The sequence below is a fragment of the Hemitrygon akajei genome, chromosome 8, assembly GCF_048418815.1.
Source record: "Hemitrygon akajei chromosome 8, sHemAka1.3, whole genome shotgun sequence".
In the NCBI taxonomy this organism is placed as follows: domain Eukaryota; kingdom Metazoa; phylum Chordata; class Chondrichthyes; order Myliobatiformes; family Dasyatidae; genus Hemitrygon; species Hemitrygon akajei.
The window spans coordinates 22,803,105-22,823,050 of record NC_133131.1 but is presented as its reverse complement, the minus strand read 5'-3'; the positions used below and the strand labels follow the sequence as shown (position 1 = coordinate 22,823,050).

Here is a 19,946-nt window from a genome sequence, read left to right as displayed (position 1 = left end):
TATCCTTCTAAACATTTTCTATCTATCTAACTGTCTAAATGTCTTTTAATAGTATCTGCCTCTATCACTTTTTTGGTAGCTTATTCCAGATACTCACAGCACCATGTGAGTATCTTTAAGATTTAATATTTAAGAGTTCTTAAATCTTCTCCTCAACTTGAACTTATGTCTTTTAGTTTTAGACTCCTCTATCCTGGGGAAAAGACTGATCATTTGCTTTACCTATGCCTTCATAACTTTATATATTTCTGTAAAGTCACCTTTCAGCCTCCTACACTCAGTTACCAACAAGAAAATCTGATAACTGACCAAAGAGATTTATTTTGATTTTTTCAGCATGAGCCATTTTAGCCATTTACTTGCTAAAATATTTCCAAAAGTACTTTCATGACCCATTCACACTCTATTTTCCCTTATTACCTCCTGTTGTTCTTCTTCAGTAGCAAAGTGCTCATAGTTGGAAAGGTGCTTTTGTGACTCAGAAGGAGTCTCATTACATATCAGCTCTCCATCACGGATGCCTGCCGGTGGAAGGAGAGGTGGTGGATACTGGTACTGGGCCTTAATTGCTTCAGGAACCTTCAGAAAACGTAAATAAAAACAGTTATCTATTGGAACTTAAAGATTAACCAAATTAGAACTATAAAATTCAGATTTATAACATCAGCTGTTTTTAAGTTAGCCATGAGCATGTTGGCACTGGAAACTATATAGGCAAACCATTCGAGTATCTCTAAAATAATTAATTCAACTTTGTAGAAACACAAAATCCACTTCAGGCAATTCAAGTCAAACACCGTGCCAAGATATTTACATTTATACAACCATTTAAAGAGTACTTAATTTACACCAGAATTCTTAGTTATCTACCACTTTAGGAATAACACATTCACTGATCTTCAATCTAAACATACCCCAAAGATAGCATGAAGCTCTTCTCTAAAAATAAGGAGGCAAGAAGGCAGCTTCTATTACCAATGTGCATGATCAAATGCACAATTTTGGGCAACATTGATTTTTCAAGCTAATCAATATTAGATTTGGTCTAGTGAATCTTCAAATGTAAGTTTCTATCATGAGCACTTCATGCATAACACACATGGCACAAGTTTCACAGCTAATTTTCACTGTGGATTAACAATCACACTTCAAAAATTATGATTAATTGATCATGAATGAGGGAGGAGTACTCTTCAGAGGGAATCAAGTCTTATTAATTAAAATATTGCAATTTTGCTCCATCTTTAAGCAATACAAATTCAATTATTTCCCACACATCTAACCAATATCTGGCAAAAAGACCAACTAGCAGAAGAGATTAATATTCCAATTTCAGAAAAATCTTAATAGCCTCATGTAAATTCACTATATGCCAATAAGTTAATTGGAAAATTAGAGTTAAAACTTTCAAATGAAAATGATATTTGGAGATAAACTACATGTCAGAGAAACCTACTCACTCCTTTTTCGTTCCTCTGGTAAAAGCACTCACTTGGTTAGGCAACCTAACTTGGAGTATCTACCCTTGCTAAGAATCATTGCTAGACCAATTACACACAGCTCAGAATTAATATGTAAATTCTTCCTCTTGTGACTGACATCCTAATCTAACTAATTATTTGAGGGGGAGGAAGAGAAGGGGACTTACACAGGACTTTTTGTCCTTGATCACTTACCCATAATTCTTAGCAGGAAAAATGTCATGGCAACCTGGTAGCCTAAATAAATGATCATAGAGTGCTTAGATCAGAGGAACAATAATTAAACATTCACAGTAACTGAATGGAGAAAATATTAACTGCAACAAAAGGAATTCCACTCAGGCATTTAGTTCCTCTGCCAATGTTAGGATCCTTAAAATGATAAATAACACTGAAGAATCCAGTATTTGCTTAACATCAACAGAAGTTTCTAGCCGACTCTATTCTACTTGAAAATTATAGGTGATTTCTCACAAAAAAATGGCTGATCCTACATTATTAAAGCTAAAATACACATTTTATAAACATTCAGCAGGCACAGAATTATCAATTGGAAATAGTGCAACTGAATCTTAAAAAAAATCTGAGAAGTGTAATGCTAAATCTGAAAGAAACCTAGCTTCCGCCTTTTAAGTGTACTGGCCAATCGATATTGAACAGTATGGGACAAGAAGCCACAAACAAGAATGGTCCACAGATTCTTGCTTTAACTAGGGAATCCATACTTCAATTTTTCTTTTGCATAAAGCACTTCAAAAATAAAGCAGATCTAAAGGAAATGCAGTCTTACTGCATTTATCGAGCAAATAAAATATTAGCTTCCAGATGTTTCCAGCTGTTGAAGCCAATGGGTAGAAGTGCCATGCTGACTAGACAGTCCCAGACTAAACTGCTGGTCAGTGCAGAGTCTGAGCTTATATGTATTAAAAAAAAAAATTCAGTGTTCATTGCATAAATTACTCCTCTACATTTACTGCACTTTAAGGGTATGAATTAAACTTTTTCACATACTCTTAGAAGAAATCAATCAGTTTTCAAATGGCACCAATCATGCCAAAATGAATGTAAAATAACTCAAAACAGAACTTTAACATCTCTATTGAACAAGGCAATTCAACCTAGATGGGCACAATATGGATTGTTTAATTTTATAACATTCATTACAAAGTACACTATAAAAGATTCCTATCACAATATCACATACCTTCATGTTTTTCCTCTTTACTGCTTTTGAAAGTCTGCGATTGGGTGGATGCTTTCTGTGGATCTTGTTTAGAAAGTCAATCTTAATTGCATGCTGTGATATTCGGTCTTGAAACTTGTCAAATATCCTGCACCTGTTGCTCAACGTCATGTTCTTTTGATTAAGCTGAATGATTAAGAAAACAAAATTGAAGCAGATCCTTTACATAATTTATCAAACATCTACATTTTTCCAATGCATTTGTCATCCACTATTAAAGTACATGAAGTGCATACACAAATTGACAAGAATACTTTGATAACACAAGTAGAACAATCCTGCTCTTGGTTAGTCCCTGTATATATTAGGAAGGACAGTGTCATAGCATCAGCTATTATTGAACTGTACTTCAAAGTTTCCTACTCCTAAAATGCCAGGAAAATAAACTAATGGACTGAAACGTTCTCTGTTTAAGAATTAAATCATGAACGATAAATTTGGCACAATGCATAGCATCATCCACTGGGAATATATTTTGAATCTTATCATTAAATGAAATCAACACATCATAGTACTACAAAGCAAAGTGAAGGATGTTGAAAAAAAAACTTTCTCTAATCACACTGTCCTGAACTGAATCAGAGTGCGATAATGGCCAACAAAAGAGGAGGACTGGAAGAATTATTAGCTCAGAGAAAATCAATTGTACCAGCGTTATAAGCTCTCCAATTTGTAGATTTTTCGGTGAGACTAATTTGTCTCAAGTAATTTATCAGAAGTGCACCTATAGTAGGGTGTTGGAATGCAAATATAATGGGACTGCAAAAATAATGTAACAAAGCTAAAACATTAGGCTGAATTTTAATAACTGACAAGGTTTAAGCTTTGTTTTAAATATAATGTAACTACTCGTCTTTAAAATAAATCTATTACTTCCTTTATTCCATTGTGGAATACAGACAATTCACACCGCAAATAACAAATAATCATTGCACTCTATACAACATGGTGGAATATTAGATTAACATAAAGACAATTCTGGTGAGAACAGTTTCTTGAATACAAAATTACTTACCACCACATGTTCAATGTGATTTGGACACATCCACCTTCCCATTGGCATTGCAGTAAGAGGTGGGTCCAGGCAGTCCATGTGAAACAATAATGGGCAGTAATCACACTGGACAAGAGGCGCCACTCTGCAACTCCTAGAAAGCAGTATTATATCGCTATTGTCATTTCTTCATTGTAAACAGAAACAAACAAATAAAAAGGTATACGTTCTCCTCCTCTTGTACTTGCAGTGAGAGATTATTGGTCAAGGTTGAAGCATATATACAACCAAATCAAAGTCAGAAAAAAGTGGTACTGTAACTTTTTTTGTCTACAGCTTTAAAATCTATTTTCTTAGAAGTTTGTGTAGTTTCTGCATGTCACCAAAAACTGATAAAACTTCTAGAGATGTACAGAGGTGAGTACGCTAACTGGTTGCATCTAGTCAGGGTGAAGAAGCACCAATGCCCAGAAGCGAAAAAGGCTACAGAAAATGGTGGGCATAGCACAGTCCATCACAGGGAAAGCCGTCCCCACCATTGAGTAAATTTACACGGAGCACTGCCACAAGAAAACAGCATCTATCAACAAAGACCCCCGCCATGCAAGATCATGCTCTCTTCTTGCTACTACCATTGGGGCAGGAGGTACAAAAGAATTAGATCCCACAGCAACAGGTTCAGGAACAGTTATTCCCCTACAACCATCAGGCTCCTGAATTGGCGTGGATAACTTCACTCAACTCAAGTCTGAACTGATTCTACTATCTGCAGACTCACTTGCAAGGACTTTTTACATGTTTTCAGTGTTTTTTTGCACAGTTTGCATTCATTTGCACAATAGTTATGGTTGTTTATCAGTCTTTATGCATAGTTTTCATAAATTCTAAGGTATTTCTTTATTTTTCCTGTAAATGCCTGCAAGAAAATGAAATTCAAGGTAGTATTAGGTAACATATGTACTTAGATAATAAATTTACTTCGAACTATTTGAACTTTGAAAATTGTTCCTGATCTTGAAGAGTGAACTTTTTTTTTGCATGCTTCAATCAAATGACAAAGAAGAACATCTGCTCCCAATTATATGGCAAATATTTCGTGAAGTTATCGTCCGGAAATTATCTAGATACTTCGAAATTAATTCAAGTCACATACTTATTTTGTTGCATGACCAAGACTGCATCTAGAAACAAATAAATAAAAGGAAATCTTTTGCAACAAGTGGCTTAAGTAGTCTGATTGTAACCCAATTTATAAATACAGTGCACCTCTCAAAGTTTAACCATTGCATAAGAATCTAAGAGGAAAAAATTCATAAATCATGTATTCATCAGTTATTGAATATTAAATACTATACTCAGTTTTTCTGCTTCAGTTTGGATCTGTTAGAAAACATTTCAAATATAATTTTTGGTTTTGCTCCCCTAACATGCATTTACCAAGCTACTGACATTTCTTAAAGCTGTTTTAAATAGTTGGTATAGATTGCAAAGCAGGCATAAATGAAGATGACACTTTGGTTTATGAAAAGTTACTTTTAACAAGATACTGATTTTGTCTTATGATTTAGCACGCAGCCATTTTTAAAAGAAGTTGTCTATCTCAAATAACCTGTCATCTCTAATATTTCATCCACTGGTCGTATTTCACCATGAGAAAAATCTCCTACACTAAAACTGCTCTTTGTAACACAGGCACTGCCACCTGTTTCAATTTTTTAAATATTAACTTTTGCACAACAAGGTACTGCACAATGTTGAGCACTTTCAGATGCAGAATTCCAGATCACAGTGCAACAGAAAGATATTTCCCAAAAGTCAAGCACTCAGATCAATTATTCCAAAAAGTGACGGATAAGCATAACAGAGGCAAATTAAAAGTAGCAACATTCACCCCACTTGAAGAAAATGGCATAGAGATGCAACTGCCTGGGATATTATTTTCAAACCTGGGTTGTATAGGGTCTCGGCTCAAAACACCGACTGTTTACTCTTTTCCATAGATAGTGCCTGGCTTGCTGAGCTCTAGCATTTTGTGTGTGTGTTGCTTTGGATTTCCAGCATCTGTAGATTTTGTCTTCATGTATTTTTAAGCAAGTTAGATTAATAGTAAAGGATTCATGAACATGTTACCGCTTAAGAACTGGTGGAGCCTGTAGCTATGCATCAAAACTAGAAATTAAATAATTTCCATCATCTACAACTTTTAGCCTGTACTCAGCCACAAGACAGCAAATAAAAATAAAGGCACATCAGTGTTCCTTACAGTTAGTAGTTTCAGCTCCATCGATTTATTTGATAAATTGCACCATTGTTACCCAAGTAATTAACCACTAATCAAACATCCTCAAAGAGTAGCTACTATTGGAATAAAGGGGCAGAACAGATAATTTAAACGGCAAGGGACCCAAATACAGGGATGCAATTATGATGAGTGTTTTTAGTGATGGTGGCAGTGATGAATATTGGCCAGAATACAAGGAAGAGTTTCTGGGAAATAATGCAGAAATCCCATGTGGGTGGATTTTGAAATTAATATGTTTTGTGTAAATACTGGTAAAATTGCTTTTAGATAATACTGATTGAAAGAAAAATTGCTCAGAGCAATAATATTACTTGATCTCCAAATTCATCTGATCAGAATTTAATTATTTCTGAGTTGAAATAACAAACAACCCAGTTCTCCTTTTAAAATTACTTCATTTGTTGGGAAGAGAATGCCATTTAGCAGAAAATCCTACAAAAGGTAGTAGATTCGGCCCAGTACCTCACAGGTAAAGCCATCTTCCCTCCCCAATCACTGAGCACATCTACATGAAATGTTGCTGTAGAAAAGCAGCATCTATCATCAAAGATCCTCACCACCCAGGCCATGCACTTTTATCGCTGCTGCCATCAGGTAGAAGGTACAGGTGCCTCAGGACTTGAACCACCAGATTCAAGAACAGTTACTATCCCTCAAATATCAGGATCTTGAACAGAAGGGGAGAGCTACACATTTAAGGACTGTCATATTGTTACAGATGGATGTTGTATTGTTATTTCATGCTCATTATTTATTGCTATTTATTTATATCTGCATTTGCAGTTTATAGTTCCTGATGTTTACAGTTTACCATTACTGTTCTATAGATTCGCTTAGTATGCCTGCAGGAAAGAATCTCAGGGTTGTATGTGGTGACCTATACTCTGATAATAAATTTTACTTTGAACTTTGAAACCCAAATATTTACCTACTGGGCAGAAAAGAAAATACTGTGGTAGGCCACGAAGCACTTCAAATCTTCAGCACCATTTAGTACAATCACAGACCATCCTCTATCTCAATATTGTACTTCAGATACTTCCTGATGCTCTTTGTACCTAGAAATGCATCCATCTCCCTCACCTTGACCTCCACCAAAATATAAACATTTTACAGGCTTAACACGAAGTACAAAAATGCAGACAAGTATTCAAAGTATTTGTCACCTTAGCTGCTTGCTTTCATTGATTGGTGTACACTGACATCAAGGTCCCTTTGTACATTATAATTCCTCATTCTATCACAATTTAAATATTATTCTTTGTTCTTCCTATTAATGTGAATAACTTTACACTTACCTTTGTTCACTGTATCTAACACATACTACATCTGTCCAGTCAACATATCTCACTTTGAAGCCTGCACGTTTTTTTCACAATGCTCAGAAAAGTTTGCGTCATTTGCTGTCCTTGTCAAAATCACCAATATTTGTTGGGAATAGCTGGGGCCAAGCATCGATCCCTGCAGCTCCTCACCAAACACCAATGCCTCCCGAGAAAATTCCATTTCATTTTTCCAAGCTTCCCACTAGTCAACTGATTTTCAACTCCTGCCAGTCTCCAATCCCCATCTGCTTTTATTTTGTAAACTAACCTCTTGCAATGGACTTTATTTAAAAAAAGTCCTGACAATCAGAATGTATTTGATCCACTAGCTCCTCCCTTTAATATTTTGTAACATTCTCAAATAATTTCCAGAGGTTTATCAGTTTTCTTTTCCACAAATCCACACGGATAATTTCCAAGTGTCTGATCACATTTTAATACTGTTGTTGGACTGGTCAATCCATAGTTCCCTGTTTTTGCTACACTCCAACCTATTTAGGAGTGAGGTTACATTTGCTGCACTCCAACCTGCACGATATGTTCCATTATCTACAGAATTTGGAAGAGGATAACCATTTTCGAGGCTACATCTTAGTACTCCAGGATGTAGTTTAAACAGGGTCTGCGCATTTATCAACTTTTGCACCATTGTAATTTCCCCATCATATTTTTAAAAAATTTATTACTTTTTATTAGTGTCCTTGTTCCCCAGAATTTCTAGGACCTTCTTTTTTAGGTGAGTTTCTCATTTACTTGCAGGTGTCCTATATTGGTGGCCTATGATTGAAAGCAATACACTTCTCCGCAAAGTTTCCAAAGATCAAGAACTTTGGGGTTTGTGTGGAGAATGAGTGCAAAATATGTGGGAATTCTATAGGAATTCTATAGGAATGCTAGTGTAACTCAAGAACTGGATATCCATAGTTTAATTTTCTAAGTGTGTGATTTGATTTGCACATTGAAAATAGATTTAACACAGATAAAAGTCAAAGGCACAATACTGAAAAAGAACATAAGCGATGTGACTGAATATCTGGGGTACAAGTTTGTAAGCTTATATCTCTACAAAGCACCAGATCAAGTACCTGCATGCAACTGAATTGGGCAAATGGACAAATTGGAATAACTGCATAAAAGTTGATCTGTACTGTACAAATAATCACTGAAGTTACTTCATAGCCCAAATTGAAATTACACTGTATTCTCAAAGATATCAAGGACCAGACCAATTGTTCAATGCCCTTTATTCATGTAAGAATATCTAAATTTTAAATGAATGTAATGAAATTTATTGATGGTTGTGAGAAAAATATAAAAGCATCATAAAGATTGACAATATTTACAATATATTAGAAAGCCAAAATGTAGATTTTACTATTTTCATGTTTGAATATTGATGTGGACACTCAGTTTTTTCCTCTCACTGCTCCAACTTCACATATTCAACTGAGGAAAAGAGCAATACAATTCCTCAGAAAAAAAGCAAACTAGGTGAATAAGGATCACAAAGTTTACTTTTAAAATTGCAAGCTTTGTTCATTGCAAAAATTACTTGAGACCTCTTACCAAGGCATTTTCAAATTTTTGCTGATACCAATCAGCAGTTCTGGGAAGCTAAAACTAACGTTCCGTATAATGTTGACATATATCTTTTAACTTTACTAAGGGAATGTGTGGTGCAATTCTGCCTAAACAGCGCAGCAAAACAAATGGTGTCATGGAGTTTACATGCCCTTCCTTTGGCTACTTTAGGTTTTCCCTGGGTACCCTGGTTTCCTCCCCAATCCAAAGATACTGTATATTGGTTGGTAGGTCAACATTCCACTAAATAGCCAAGTGTATGTGGGTCGCATAAGAACCAGGGCAATTTAGAGAACAGAGTACAGGAATACAAGGAGAAATGGAACTGCCATCAGATTTCTGAATGGACTGCAAATGCATGAATGCTACCTCAATATTTTTTGCTCTCTTCTTTGCACTACATATTTCTTTTTGTAATTTATTGCCTATTTTATGTATTCCCTGTACTGCTGTCACAAAACAACAAATTTCAAAATGTATGTCAATAATAATAAACCTGATTCTGGGATTGTTTTGTGAGCTGGCATAGACTCAAAGGGTGAAAAATCCATCTTCCACCTGGTAAGGAACAAGAACAATTTTCAGCAACTAAACAATATAATTATTCTTACTTTACTACTTCTCAGCTTTCAAATTTGAAGTTTAAGCATTTTCCTTTAACTTGCATTTATAAATTTGCAGAGTTAAGATGGCACCAAGTGGCTGCCTCTTCGAGCTCATTGGCAGAAACAGCATAAATTCCTCTCTTTAATGTCTTTTTTTTCCCCCTTTCAAGGTGGGTGGGCTTCTATTGAAGTCCTGATCTGCAAATGGCACTCGAACTGCAATTTTTTAAAGTATAAAACAGCAGATGAGTTCCGTTTCAGGAGTTCTCCAGCCGACCGTTTTCCAACATACTCCAGCGTGGCTTGGAATATGGCACCTTCAGAGTACGGCAAGAGATGGAACATCAGGATTTTGCTGTGTGTGGACATATGGATGGTCTCTGTCACTGAGCAGTTGCGCTCTCTCGATGGTGGAAGAGTTTGCTACTAATTCTCAAGTCTGAGAATTTCAGAATAAAAAGCGACACTGCAGACTGTAATATCATAACAGCAACTGTCAGACTCTCTTTTTGCTGTGAAAATGAGTGATATCCCTCTGTCCCTTGTTAGTAAGAGAGTGAGTCCCTGTGATACGTAAACAATAGTTTTTGTTGAATGTGGTGCTTGCTTGGCTACTGTTTGTTGGGTGGAGGGCACTGACACTTTTTACTGAAACAGGTGGGGGGGGGGGGAAGAAGGTTGATGCTTGCTGCTGATTGTGCAGGGAGGGGGGAAGGGGGGCTTTGAGGTTCTAACATTTTTCTGTCTTTCTTTGTTTTGGGGTTCTTCTGTTTTTCGTGGATGAAACTGCAGGTTGTACACTGCATACGTTCTCTGATAATAATGGAACCATTTGAAATTTTTTGCCAATCTACCGGCAACACATTGGTACCATTTTACTTTTTACAATGCAATCTCAAAGTCACACAGTGAGCACGGAAACAATTCATTTAGCCCATCGAGTGTGAGCTAAACACCCATTTGCACTAATCCCACATTAATTCTATTGGGTGCTTTTTTTTTTATTCTCCCCAGATTTTACCAGTTCCCCACACATTAGGGAGAACTTAAATTGGCCAATTAAGCTCTCAAAGAACACTGAACAGTATCGCACAAGAATGAGCCTTCTGGCTCAAGATGCCTGTGCTGAATACAATGCCAAATTAAACCAAGTCCCTTCTGCCTGCACATGATCTGTATCCCTCCGTTCGCTGCACAAACAGCACAACTGCATCTGATTTCAAAGTGGCACAGTAGCAAGGCGGCTAGCTTAACACTTTACAGCGACAGCTGTAAGATTGGTATTCAATGCCCACCGCTGTCTGTAAGGTGTTCATACATTCTCCTGGTGACCATGTGGGTTTCCTCTAAGTGCTTTGGTTTCCCCCCACATTCTAAAAAGACATACAGGCCAGTGTTAGTTAGTTGTGAGAATGATATATTGACGCCCAGAAGTATAGCAGTGCTTGTGGGCTCCCCCCAGCACAGCCACATACTGTGTTGGTTGTTGACACAAACGATGTACATATGACATATGCTCACTTCAGAACAAATGGCTCAGTACGACTCCTCCTCTACTTGTTTCCATACATATACTGTTTCACGGAACCATCCCCAATGCACTGAAAAAGATCAGCCCCATCCAAGTCCCTCACACTAAGGAAGTTCTAGCTAATTCCGGGGAAGTCAGCCACCATGACAAACTTGTTACAACCAACCATCACATCTTTGGGATGTGGGAAGAAACTGGAGTACGAAAGGAAATGTATGCAGTTACAGAAAGAATGTGGAAACCCCATAAAGACAATGCCCAAAGTCAGGAAGGTACCTTGCTTCTAGCACTGAGAGGTGGTGACTCTACCAGCCATGCAACCTGCTCTCACTGGCCTGTAGCTTATAAAGGCAACACGTTTTGAAAATCTACCCGTTGAAATAGTTAGACTAACATGCACACATGTGTGCAATCCTTGTAATTTAAGACAGCCATGAAACTTTATCCAAAGCCAGTCTGACCTTAAGCATGAAGAAGGCAAATTAATCATTCTGTTTTGTATGCTTCACATTATTTTCATTTATCTGCCAAAGCATTTCAGCCCAAAACATCGACTGTACTTTTTTCCATAGATGCTGCTTGGCCTGCTGAGTTCCTCCAGCATTGTGTGTGTGTTGCTCGGATTTCCAGCATCTGCAGATTTTCTCTTGTTTGTGATTTTTATTTAGCTATTTAGAAAGTGGCAACCAAATTTTCTCCATCTTTCATTACCCAAGGTTGCCACCAGCAAAGATGCTTTACTTCCAGTATGACATAAAAAGCCTTTCAAATTTAAAACTAAATGATACTTGTCATGGCCTTGGAGGGGATGCAGAGGAACAAAGGAAAGCAGGTGAAGTAATGCATATTCATAGCAATGATGAAGAGGATCTTCAAACTATATAAAGGATCCCAGGAGCAAGAGATATCGTGAAATTATAAATATATACCACAAGAATCTTGCAGAATCAGTCTCATTTAGTCAGTGCACAAGGAAAATCATAGAATTCTCTATATTTTTCAGACACCACTATCATCCAATTTACCTTGCTGTTCAATTTAGACCAACTTTATCAATGAAAAAAATGTATTGACTAGTGTCGAAACACCAGAACGATGAGAATGTGTAGTTTAAAGGGTTTGACCTAGATAGAATATATAAAACGAAGGTCCATACTGGAGAGTTAAAGGGAAGCACGTGCTGTAGTAGAACTCAAAATAAAGCAAATTAACAACAATGTTTTAAGATATCTAACTTATAAATAAGTTGATATAATACTGCAACTGAAAGGATGTTCCAGATAAAGATAAAAGTCAACCCAAAATGATACACAGTTCAATCCTTTTATGTTCAATCATGTTCCAGATTTTCAGCCAGTCTTATGTTACAGTATATAGTCTACTTCTTCAAATAAAGAATTCTCAAGTGTTGAATGTCCTGACAATGGACTAGATTGTACAATTTGGTAATGTCATTTACCTTTATTACTTTTGATACAAGAAAAAAAAATCTAGAGTTCAAAGATACAGGAATGGGCACCAAATCTAAGGGAAACTTGATGTTGGTCTTTATTAAAGGTAGGTCTTAGGTGGAGAAGTTGGTGGAGTGGATTCAGGAAGAAATTCAAGGAATGAAATTTTGATAATTAAAGCAGCTACAGTGGGACTTAAGAGTAATGTATTCTTGGCTAGGCCAACTAACTGTATCCAGTCAACTGATATATCTGGCCCGAAACATCGACATTGCTTCTCCCTATAGATGCTGCCTGGCCTGCTGCGTTCCACCAGCATTTTGTGTGTGTTGCTTGAATTTCCAGCATCTGCAGATTTCCTCGTGTTGAACTGATATATCTGTAGCTACGACACCAAAAATATAATTAAAGCATGGTTTATAGACATTAGGTGTAGGAGTAGGCTGTTCGGCCCTTCGAGCCAGCACCGCTGTTCAATGTGATCATGGCTGATCATCCACAAGTTCCTGCCTTCTCTCCATATCCCTTGACTTTGCTATCTTTAAGAGCTCTACCTAACTCTTTCTTTAAAGCATCCAGAGAATTGGCCTCCACTGCCTTCTGAGGCAGAGCATTCCATAGATCCACAAGTCTCTGGGTGAAAAAGTTTTTCCTCAACTCTATTCTAAATGGCCTACCTCGTATTCTTAAACTGTGGCCTCTGGTTCTGGACTCCCCCAACATTGGGAACATGTTTCCTGCCTCTAGCGTGTCCAATCCCTTAATAATCTTGTATGTTTCAATCAGATCCCCTCTCATCCTTCTAAATTCCAGTGTACGCAAGCCCAGTCGCTCCAATCTTTTAACATATGACGGTCCTGCCATCCCCGGGAATCAACCTTGTGAACCTACACTGCACTCCCTCAATAGCAAGAATGTCTTTCCTCAAATTTGGAGACCAAAACTGAACACAATACTCCAGCTGAGGTCTCACCAGGGCCCTGTATAACTGCAGAAGGACCTCTCTGCTCCTATACTCAACTCCCCTTGTTATGAAGGCCAACATGCCATTAGCTTTCTTCACTGCCAGCTGTACCTGCATGCTTACTTTCAGTGACTGATGAACAAGGACACCTAGATCTTGTTGTACTTCCACTTTTCTCAACTTGACACCATTCAGATAGTAATCTGCCTTCCTGTTCTTGCCACCAAAGTGGATAACCTCACATTTATCCACATTAAACTGCATCTGCCATGCATTTGCCCACTCACCCAACCTGTCCAAGTCACCCTGCATTCTCCTAACATCATCCTCATATTTCACACTACCACCCAGCTTTGTGTCATCTGCAAATTTGCTGTTACTTTTAATCCCTTCATCTAAATCATTAATGTACATTGTAAATAGCTGTGGTCCCAGCACCGAGCCTTGCTGTACCCCACTAGTCACTGCCTGCTATTCTGAAAAGGACCCGTTAATTCCTACTCTGTGTCTCCTGTCTGCCAACCAATTTTCTATCCATGTCAGTACCCTACCCCCAATACCATGTGCTCTAATTTTGCCCACTAATCTCCTATGTGGGACCTTATCAAAGGTTTTCTGAAAGTCCAGGTACACTACATCCACTGGCTCTCCCTTGTCCATTTTCAAAGTTACATCCTCAAAAAATTCCAGAAGAATAGTTAAGCATGATTTCCCCTTCATAAATCCATACTGACTCGGACCGATCCTGTTACTACTATCCAAATGTGCCGTTATTTCATCTTTTATAATTGACTCCAATTGAGTTTATTACTATTCTTTCATTTTTGTACTTTAGTAAACAAAATTTCCAATTTAAATTTGGCATTCTCTCATCTCCCAAACTTTCTCATTACTAAATTCTCTCTAGATGGCTGAACATAGTTCTTGTTGGAAACTAGTCCTAATGGATGAAACTGGCCTGTTAATTTACTTAACCTAATGGAGTAAAATCCATGTAAAAATGGAACAGTCGAGGCATAGACTTGGTACAGCCAATTAACCTTTGAATGCCATTGCTTAAGTGAGAACAAAGAAGTAACTCAAAGTCAACCTTATCCACATTAAGTCATTCTTTAAATATCCTTTGAAAGTTTCATGAGCTAATTACTTAGTATTGAGTAAATTGTATATCCAGGCATTTGCACTTTAGAAGGAGTACAATACCTAAAATCACCCATAATTTAAACAATTAAGGCAGCTTAGAAGGTGAATTATCCAGTGAAAGGAAATAATCATTCCTTTCACGCAAGTTATTTATCAATAAATCAACTTAAGACTAAAGCAGCAAAAGCTCACGTTCAATACAAAGTTACTAATTTATCTGCACCTAGAGATCAAACAGATTTCACTAAGTAAAATTAGCAACAGTGGTTAGTTAGAGAATACGAACAGTTTATATTAGGCACAAGATGCCTGCTGTAATCTCACACCAGCAATCCTGAAGAAAGCAAGGTTTCAAGGACGATGTGGAGGTTCACAAGAATGGGTGCGTGTTCTTTTTAAAAAAATATATATATGAAAGCATTTAGTTTAATCATCTTCTAGCAGTTTGTAAAGCCAAGTTTATTTCTCATCCTATCAGTACAGTGAAAAGTCTACTTTGAGGTTATAATGGGATGGGGCAAGAGTAAAACCTGGCATTTGTCTCACATTATAAAAGAGCAATCAATCAGATTGATTCTCTGAACATTACTTCATGGACACAATCTTGAACTGGTGAGCTATTATCATGCAACTGAATTTAATTCAGTTACAGTTGACAAGGGATCATAGAAATTTTGCACACAACTTCAAAATATCCAAAGCATCATGGCCACCAAGGTTAGATGTCTGGTTTAAGGGCTCAAAGCAAAATGATTTGACACCTATTTTACTTATGTGGTCAATTTTGTACCTGGAGAGTCACCTGCTAATATGCAAGCAAAGATGTAGAAATGAAATCCCCACCTGTTACAAGTGAAGCAAACTTTGACAGGCAATGGGACTAGGCCATTGTGATCTAGTTCATGCTGTGCCCTCTTCACATTCTTCCCCGTTGTTTCTTCCTTTCTTCTCCTTTTACTGGTACCTGCATGATATAGTTTGTGTCATTATCTGCAGCAAAAATTGGCTTTATTAACACGTCTACTTCTAATCCTATGGTTGAATTTCCTTTAACTCTTACTCTAACATTACAAAATGAGTTGAGACAAGCAAATAGAAACAGGTACTCATTTCTATAGATTGTACTGTTCCTTAAAAAGGTAGCAGAAATCTTCCATTGACATACAGCTGATGATTTAGTAGTCAGTACCCCTGGAATGCACATTTACTATCAAAATAGGATACTTATCTTCGCTGCCACCTTAACATGAAACTACAGAAATAAACCAGCATCCTTTCTATTTCATTATTGAACACACACTACTCCAAACTTTCAATGCAAGTTAAACTTAAAGGTTCAATTTAGACATCTCCATTCCAGAATCACTGACAGATTCCAAAAGGAAAATATCTACATTTAAATTCATTGTTAATGTTGATATTGTTAACATTGCATTTAATGAATTGGAATGAAAAAATAATTCAAAACATGCATTTTTTTTCCCCAATGAGTTCCCATAACCAGCACTAACAAATTAAAACAGATCATGGGTCACTGCTTCCTGACACAGACGTGCATCACTAAACGCAGTAAAGTTTTTACCCTAGATCTTCAGATAAGGACTTGCTCCATTAATAACTAATGATGCATAGAGTCAAAGGAAACTTGTCTGCTGACAATTGTCAAATATAAACAAAATTGTTATCAAAATGACTCGAACGCAATCCCCAATGAAAAATGTTAAGCAACTGCTGGCTGCTGTGTTGCAGCTACTTTTTGAGAACAACAACATAAAATAATTATGTTGTGGCCAGATATTTCAGTTCTCTTCAATGATTATATTGCAATACTTCAACTTATATCAAAAAAGCTCCCCTAGTTTTAAAATGTAATTGTACAAAATGAATCAAACTTAAAATTCATTTATATTGAATTTAAGTGATTTGGTATACATACTATTGAAAGGAACATATGGGGTAGATAGTCAAAATCTTTTTCTCCTCCATGTAGAGGTTTCAAAAACAAGAGGGCAGAGTTTTAAATTGAAAGGTGCGAGCCTTAAATGGATTTTAAGGTCAAGTCCCCCCATCCCTCCAACACACATAGTGGTTGATATCCGGAACAGACTGCTAGAAGAGATGATGGAATAAAATTACAATAATTAGATATACATTTAAGTAAAGCACAGAAGGATTTTCTTCTTATGTAGATAAATGGGATTAGTGTAAATGGTCAAAAGGGACCAGTTCTGTTCTGTACAGCTCTGTGAGAATGAACAAGAGCATAATGCGTTCTAGATATTGTCATGGGTTCTAAATGCCCTTAAGAACTGTCTTCAATTTCAGTCGCATCTTTAATAGTTTTTCTCCCGCCTACAGTTCAGACCTCAGGAATAACCACAATTTGTTTTGGCACTTATGGTTAAGGCAGCACATGCAGAGTTGACATTGGTGCAGTTTGCCTTTTAGAAACAAACTTTTCATACTCTTTGACAGAGAATGGACAATCAGGTGAAGTACAAATATGTACTTTTGCCCAGTGTTTTTAGGAAGTGGAAAGCAAAGCAATATAATCAAAACACCGATCTCTAACTTGAAGTAATTCTCCCCTCGATCCCTTCCCTCTTCCTCCATTATTCACCCTGGCCACCCTCATATTTCTTCTCGTCCTCACCTGCCTATCACCTCCCCAAGTGCTTCTTCCATGGTCCACTCTCCTCTATCAGATTCCTTCTTCTCCAGCCCTTAGCCTTTTCCACTTAACCCCTCCCAGCTTCTTACTTCACCCCCAACCCACCTGGATTCATCTACCAACTTATACTCCTTCCCTTACCCCCATCTTCTTATTCTGGCTTCGTCCTCCTTCCTTTCCAGTTCTGATGAAGGGTCTTGGCATGAAACGTCAACCGTTTATTCCTTTCCATAGATGCTGCCTGACCTGCTGAGTTCCTCCACAATTTTGTATGTGTTACTCAAGAAAATCAAATGTGCTAAATGGGCTGAAAAAGAACAAGTCCACTGTTTTGTTACAATTATTGCCAAAGCAATTTTTTTTCCTACAGGTGTAATATTTGTTATGTAATTACTTTTAGTATTTTGATTTTCAAAAGAGAAAGCAGAAATAATGCAGTGTGACATACAAATTGAAAGAGAATTAAATGTTTAGGAATGCTCCAAAGTAGTCTTTCCAGTCTGCCCCTTTTCAAACTTACACTAGGTTTTGATTCAACTCTACACCCAATGTTCTATTATCATGTATTAATAAGCTATTTCTCAAAACACAAGGTCTACAATAGTCACATGTTATTATATGCCTTTCAACACAAAAGTCTACTGGATGTTATGCATGGTCTGTGTCTAATATTTAGAAATTACCAAGGCAGCAAAGTTATCACCTCAGGCAAAAACACATAACAGCACATTGTTGAGTTTTATGCTTCCATCTGGTACCTCACACAAATTGCCATACAAGAGACATGTCAAGTACTGGTTGGTTGCTAAGGGCAGAGTCATGCAAGAATTCCTATCATCAATGGGTAGTCAAATGCACGTGTACCTTTGGCATTCATAAGCAATCTGGAACACATGAGTTTCCTCCATCATCCCACCCAACATAAAATTTGGCACCAGCACAACTAAGCAGCGCCAATTTAGCATATCAGGACATCCTTCTGTCTTTTCAAATTGAGGGGGCCAATAGGATAATTTTGCACATCAATCATAATCATATAATTCATGAAATTAAACAATCAACCACCCAAGGTTTCAAAATCAAAGAGGTAGGCAAAAAAGTTGAGTAAAAATGTATTGACAACTAAGCATGCCTGAAAACTGAATTAAAGGAAGGGAGAGTAGTTAAAGGTAAAACTCCACAAGATATAATACAGTGTAACATTTCTGATTGAGAATGTAGGACAAGATTACCTCCCATGATTTTAAACTAGTGATTAGGGCTTAACAACTGAAGACTATTGAGAAAGATGTCTGGTTACAGAGATGGCCTGTCCTGGGTTTGGAAGTGCACTTGTGTCTGTGTGGGTTTGAAGATGGAGGAGGAAAGAGGCTTATTCAGTTAAACACTATGAGCATGCTGTATTGGCACCAGAATGCATGGCAACACTTGTGAGCTGCCATCATGACATCCTTTGGTTGTGCTGGTTGCTAATGCAAACAATGAACTTCACTGTACTGGTGATAAATAAATCAATCTGAATCTTATTTTGTGCGCTGCACTTGCACTGATGGAAGACAAATAGTTCTCTGATATCAGGTAGAATGCATTCCAACATCTCATTAACTAACAAAGTATTTAATCTCATTCATCAATGACAGACAACTGCTGCTAAACCCCAAAGACATCAAATAGGCTAAGAGTCTATTTCCTCCCTTTGTATCAGTTACTATTTAATAACAAACTAGTCGATAGCTTTAATTTGATGCAAAGCAAGCCCACACTTGGGTTCCTTCCTGACCATCAATGCAAAGATGTGGCAAACAGACAATTATAGCTCACCACGCAGTTGATTACATGGAAAATTTACATTTCCTCTTTACAAGGAATTATAATCAGTGGAACAATAGTCAATTCAACATTTTAAAGTTTGTGCTGCTTCAGAGCTGTGTGTCAGATATGGCTATAAGCAACACTGGGGTCCCACAGGGAACAGTACTGGTGCCCTTCCTGTTTACCACGTATACCTTAGACTTCAGATACAACATCGAGTTATGTCATCTGCAGAAATTCTCTGATGACTGAGAAGGGACGTCAAGAGGATGAATACAGGGCCCTGGTGGAGGACTTTGTTAAATGGTGCAAGCTGAATCATCTGCAGCTCAATCGTAAGATAAAGGATTTGATGATGGACTTCAGGAAGTCCAAGCCTGCACTGCTCTGTTATTATTAATGGTGAGGACCTACAAGTACTTGAGGGTGCACCTGGACAACAGAATTGAGTGGAGCACCAATATGGAGGCTGTGTACAAGAAGGGCCGGAGTCACCTCTACTTCCTGAGGAGATTGAAGTCCTTTGGAGTATACAGGCCTCTCCTTCACATGTTCTATCAGTCTCCTCTTTTATTGCTGCTGTTTCAAATACTTATACTACTGTCTGTTTTATTATAATAGTGCCAGTAACATTATTTGTCTTACATAAACATGCGCCTTGGACTTTATGTCAGCCTGTCAATCAGGGATTTAGGGGCTTCTGCTAAATTATAAATTTGGATGTTACTATTTTCTGTTATTTAGAACACCTTTTTATTCTAATGAAGAAAATTTGCTAAGCAAATTTAAAATGTTGAGCACCTGGCTGACTTGTTATTCTAATCCAAATACAGAACCAATGCT

General features: G+C 37.3%; 1 protein-coding gene across 2 annotated transcripts in view; it reads right to left on the bottom strand.

Annotated features, from left to right (window-relative positions):
* Positions 1–19,946, bottom strand: part of phf12b (PHD finger protein 12b) — a 78,140-nt gene that overhangs the window by 18,799 nt on the left and 39,395 nt on the right. For both annotated transcript variants that reach the window (XM_073053434.1, XM_073053433.1), the window contains exons 5-8: positions 15,464–15,584; positions 3,740–3,872; positions 2,686–2,850; positions 421–579 (exon numbers count right to left, since the gene is read on the bottom strand). In XM_073053434.1, coding sequence (XP_072909535.1) covers positions 421–579; positions 2,686–2,850; positions 3,740–3,872; positions 15,464–15,584 — 578 coding nt within the window. The remainder of the gene's footprint in view (positions 1–420; positions 580–2,685; positions 2,851–3,739; positions 3,873–15,463; positions 15,585–19,946) is intronic.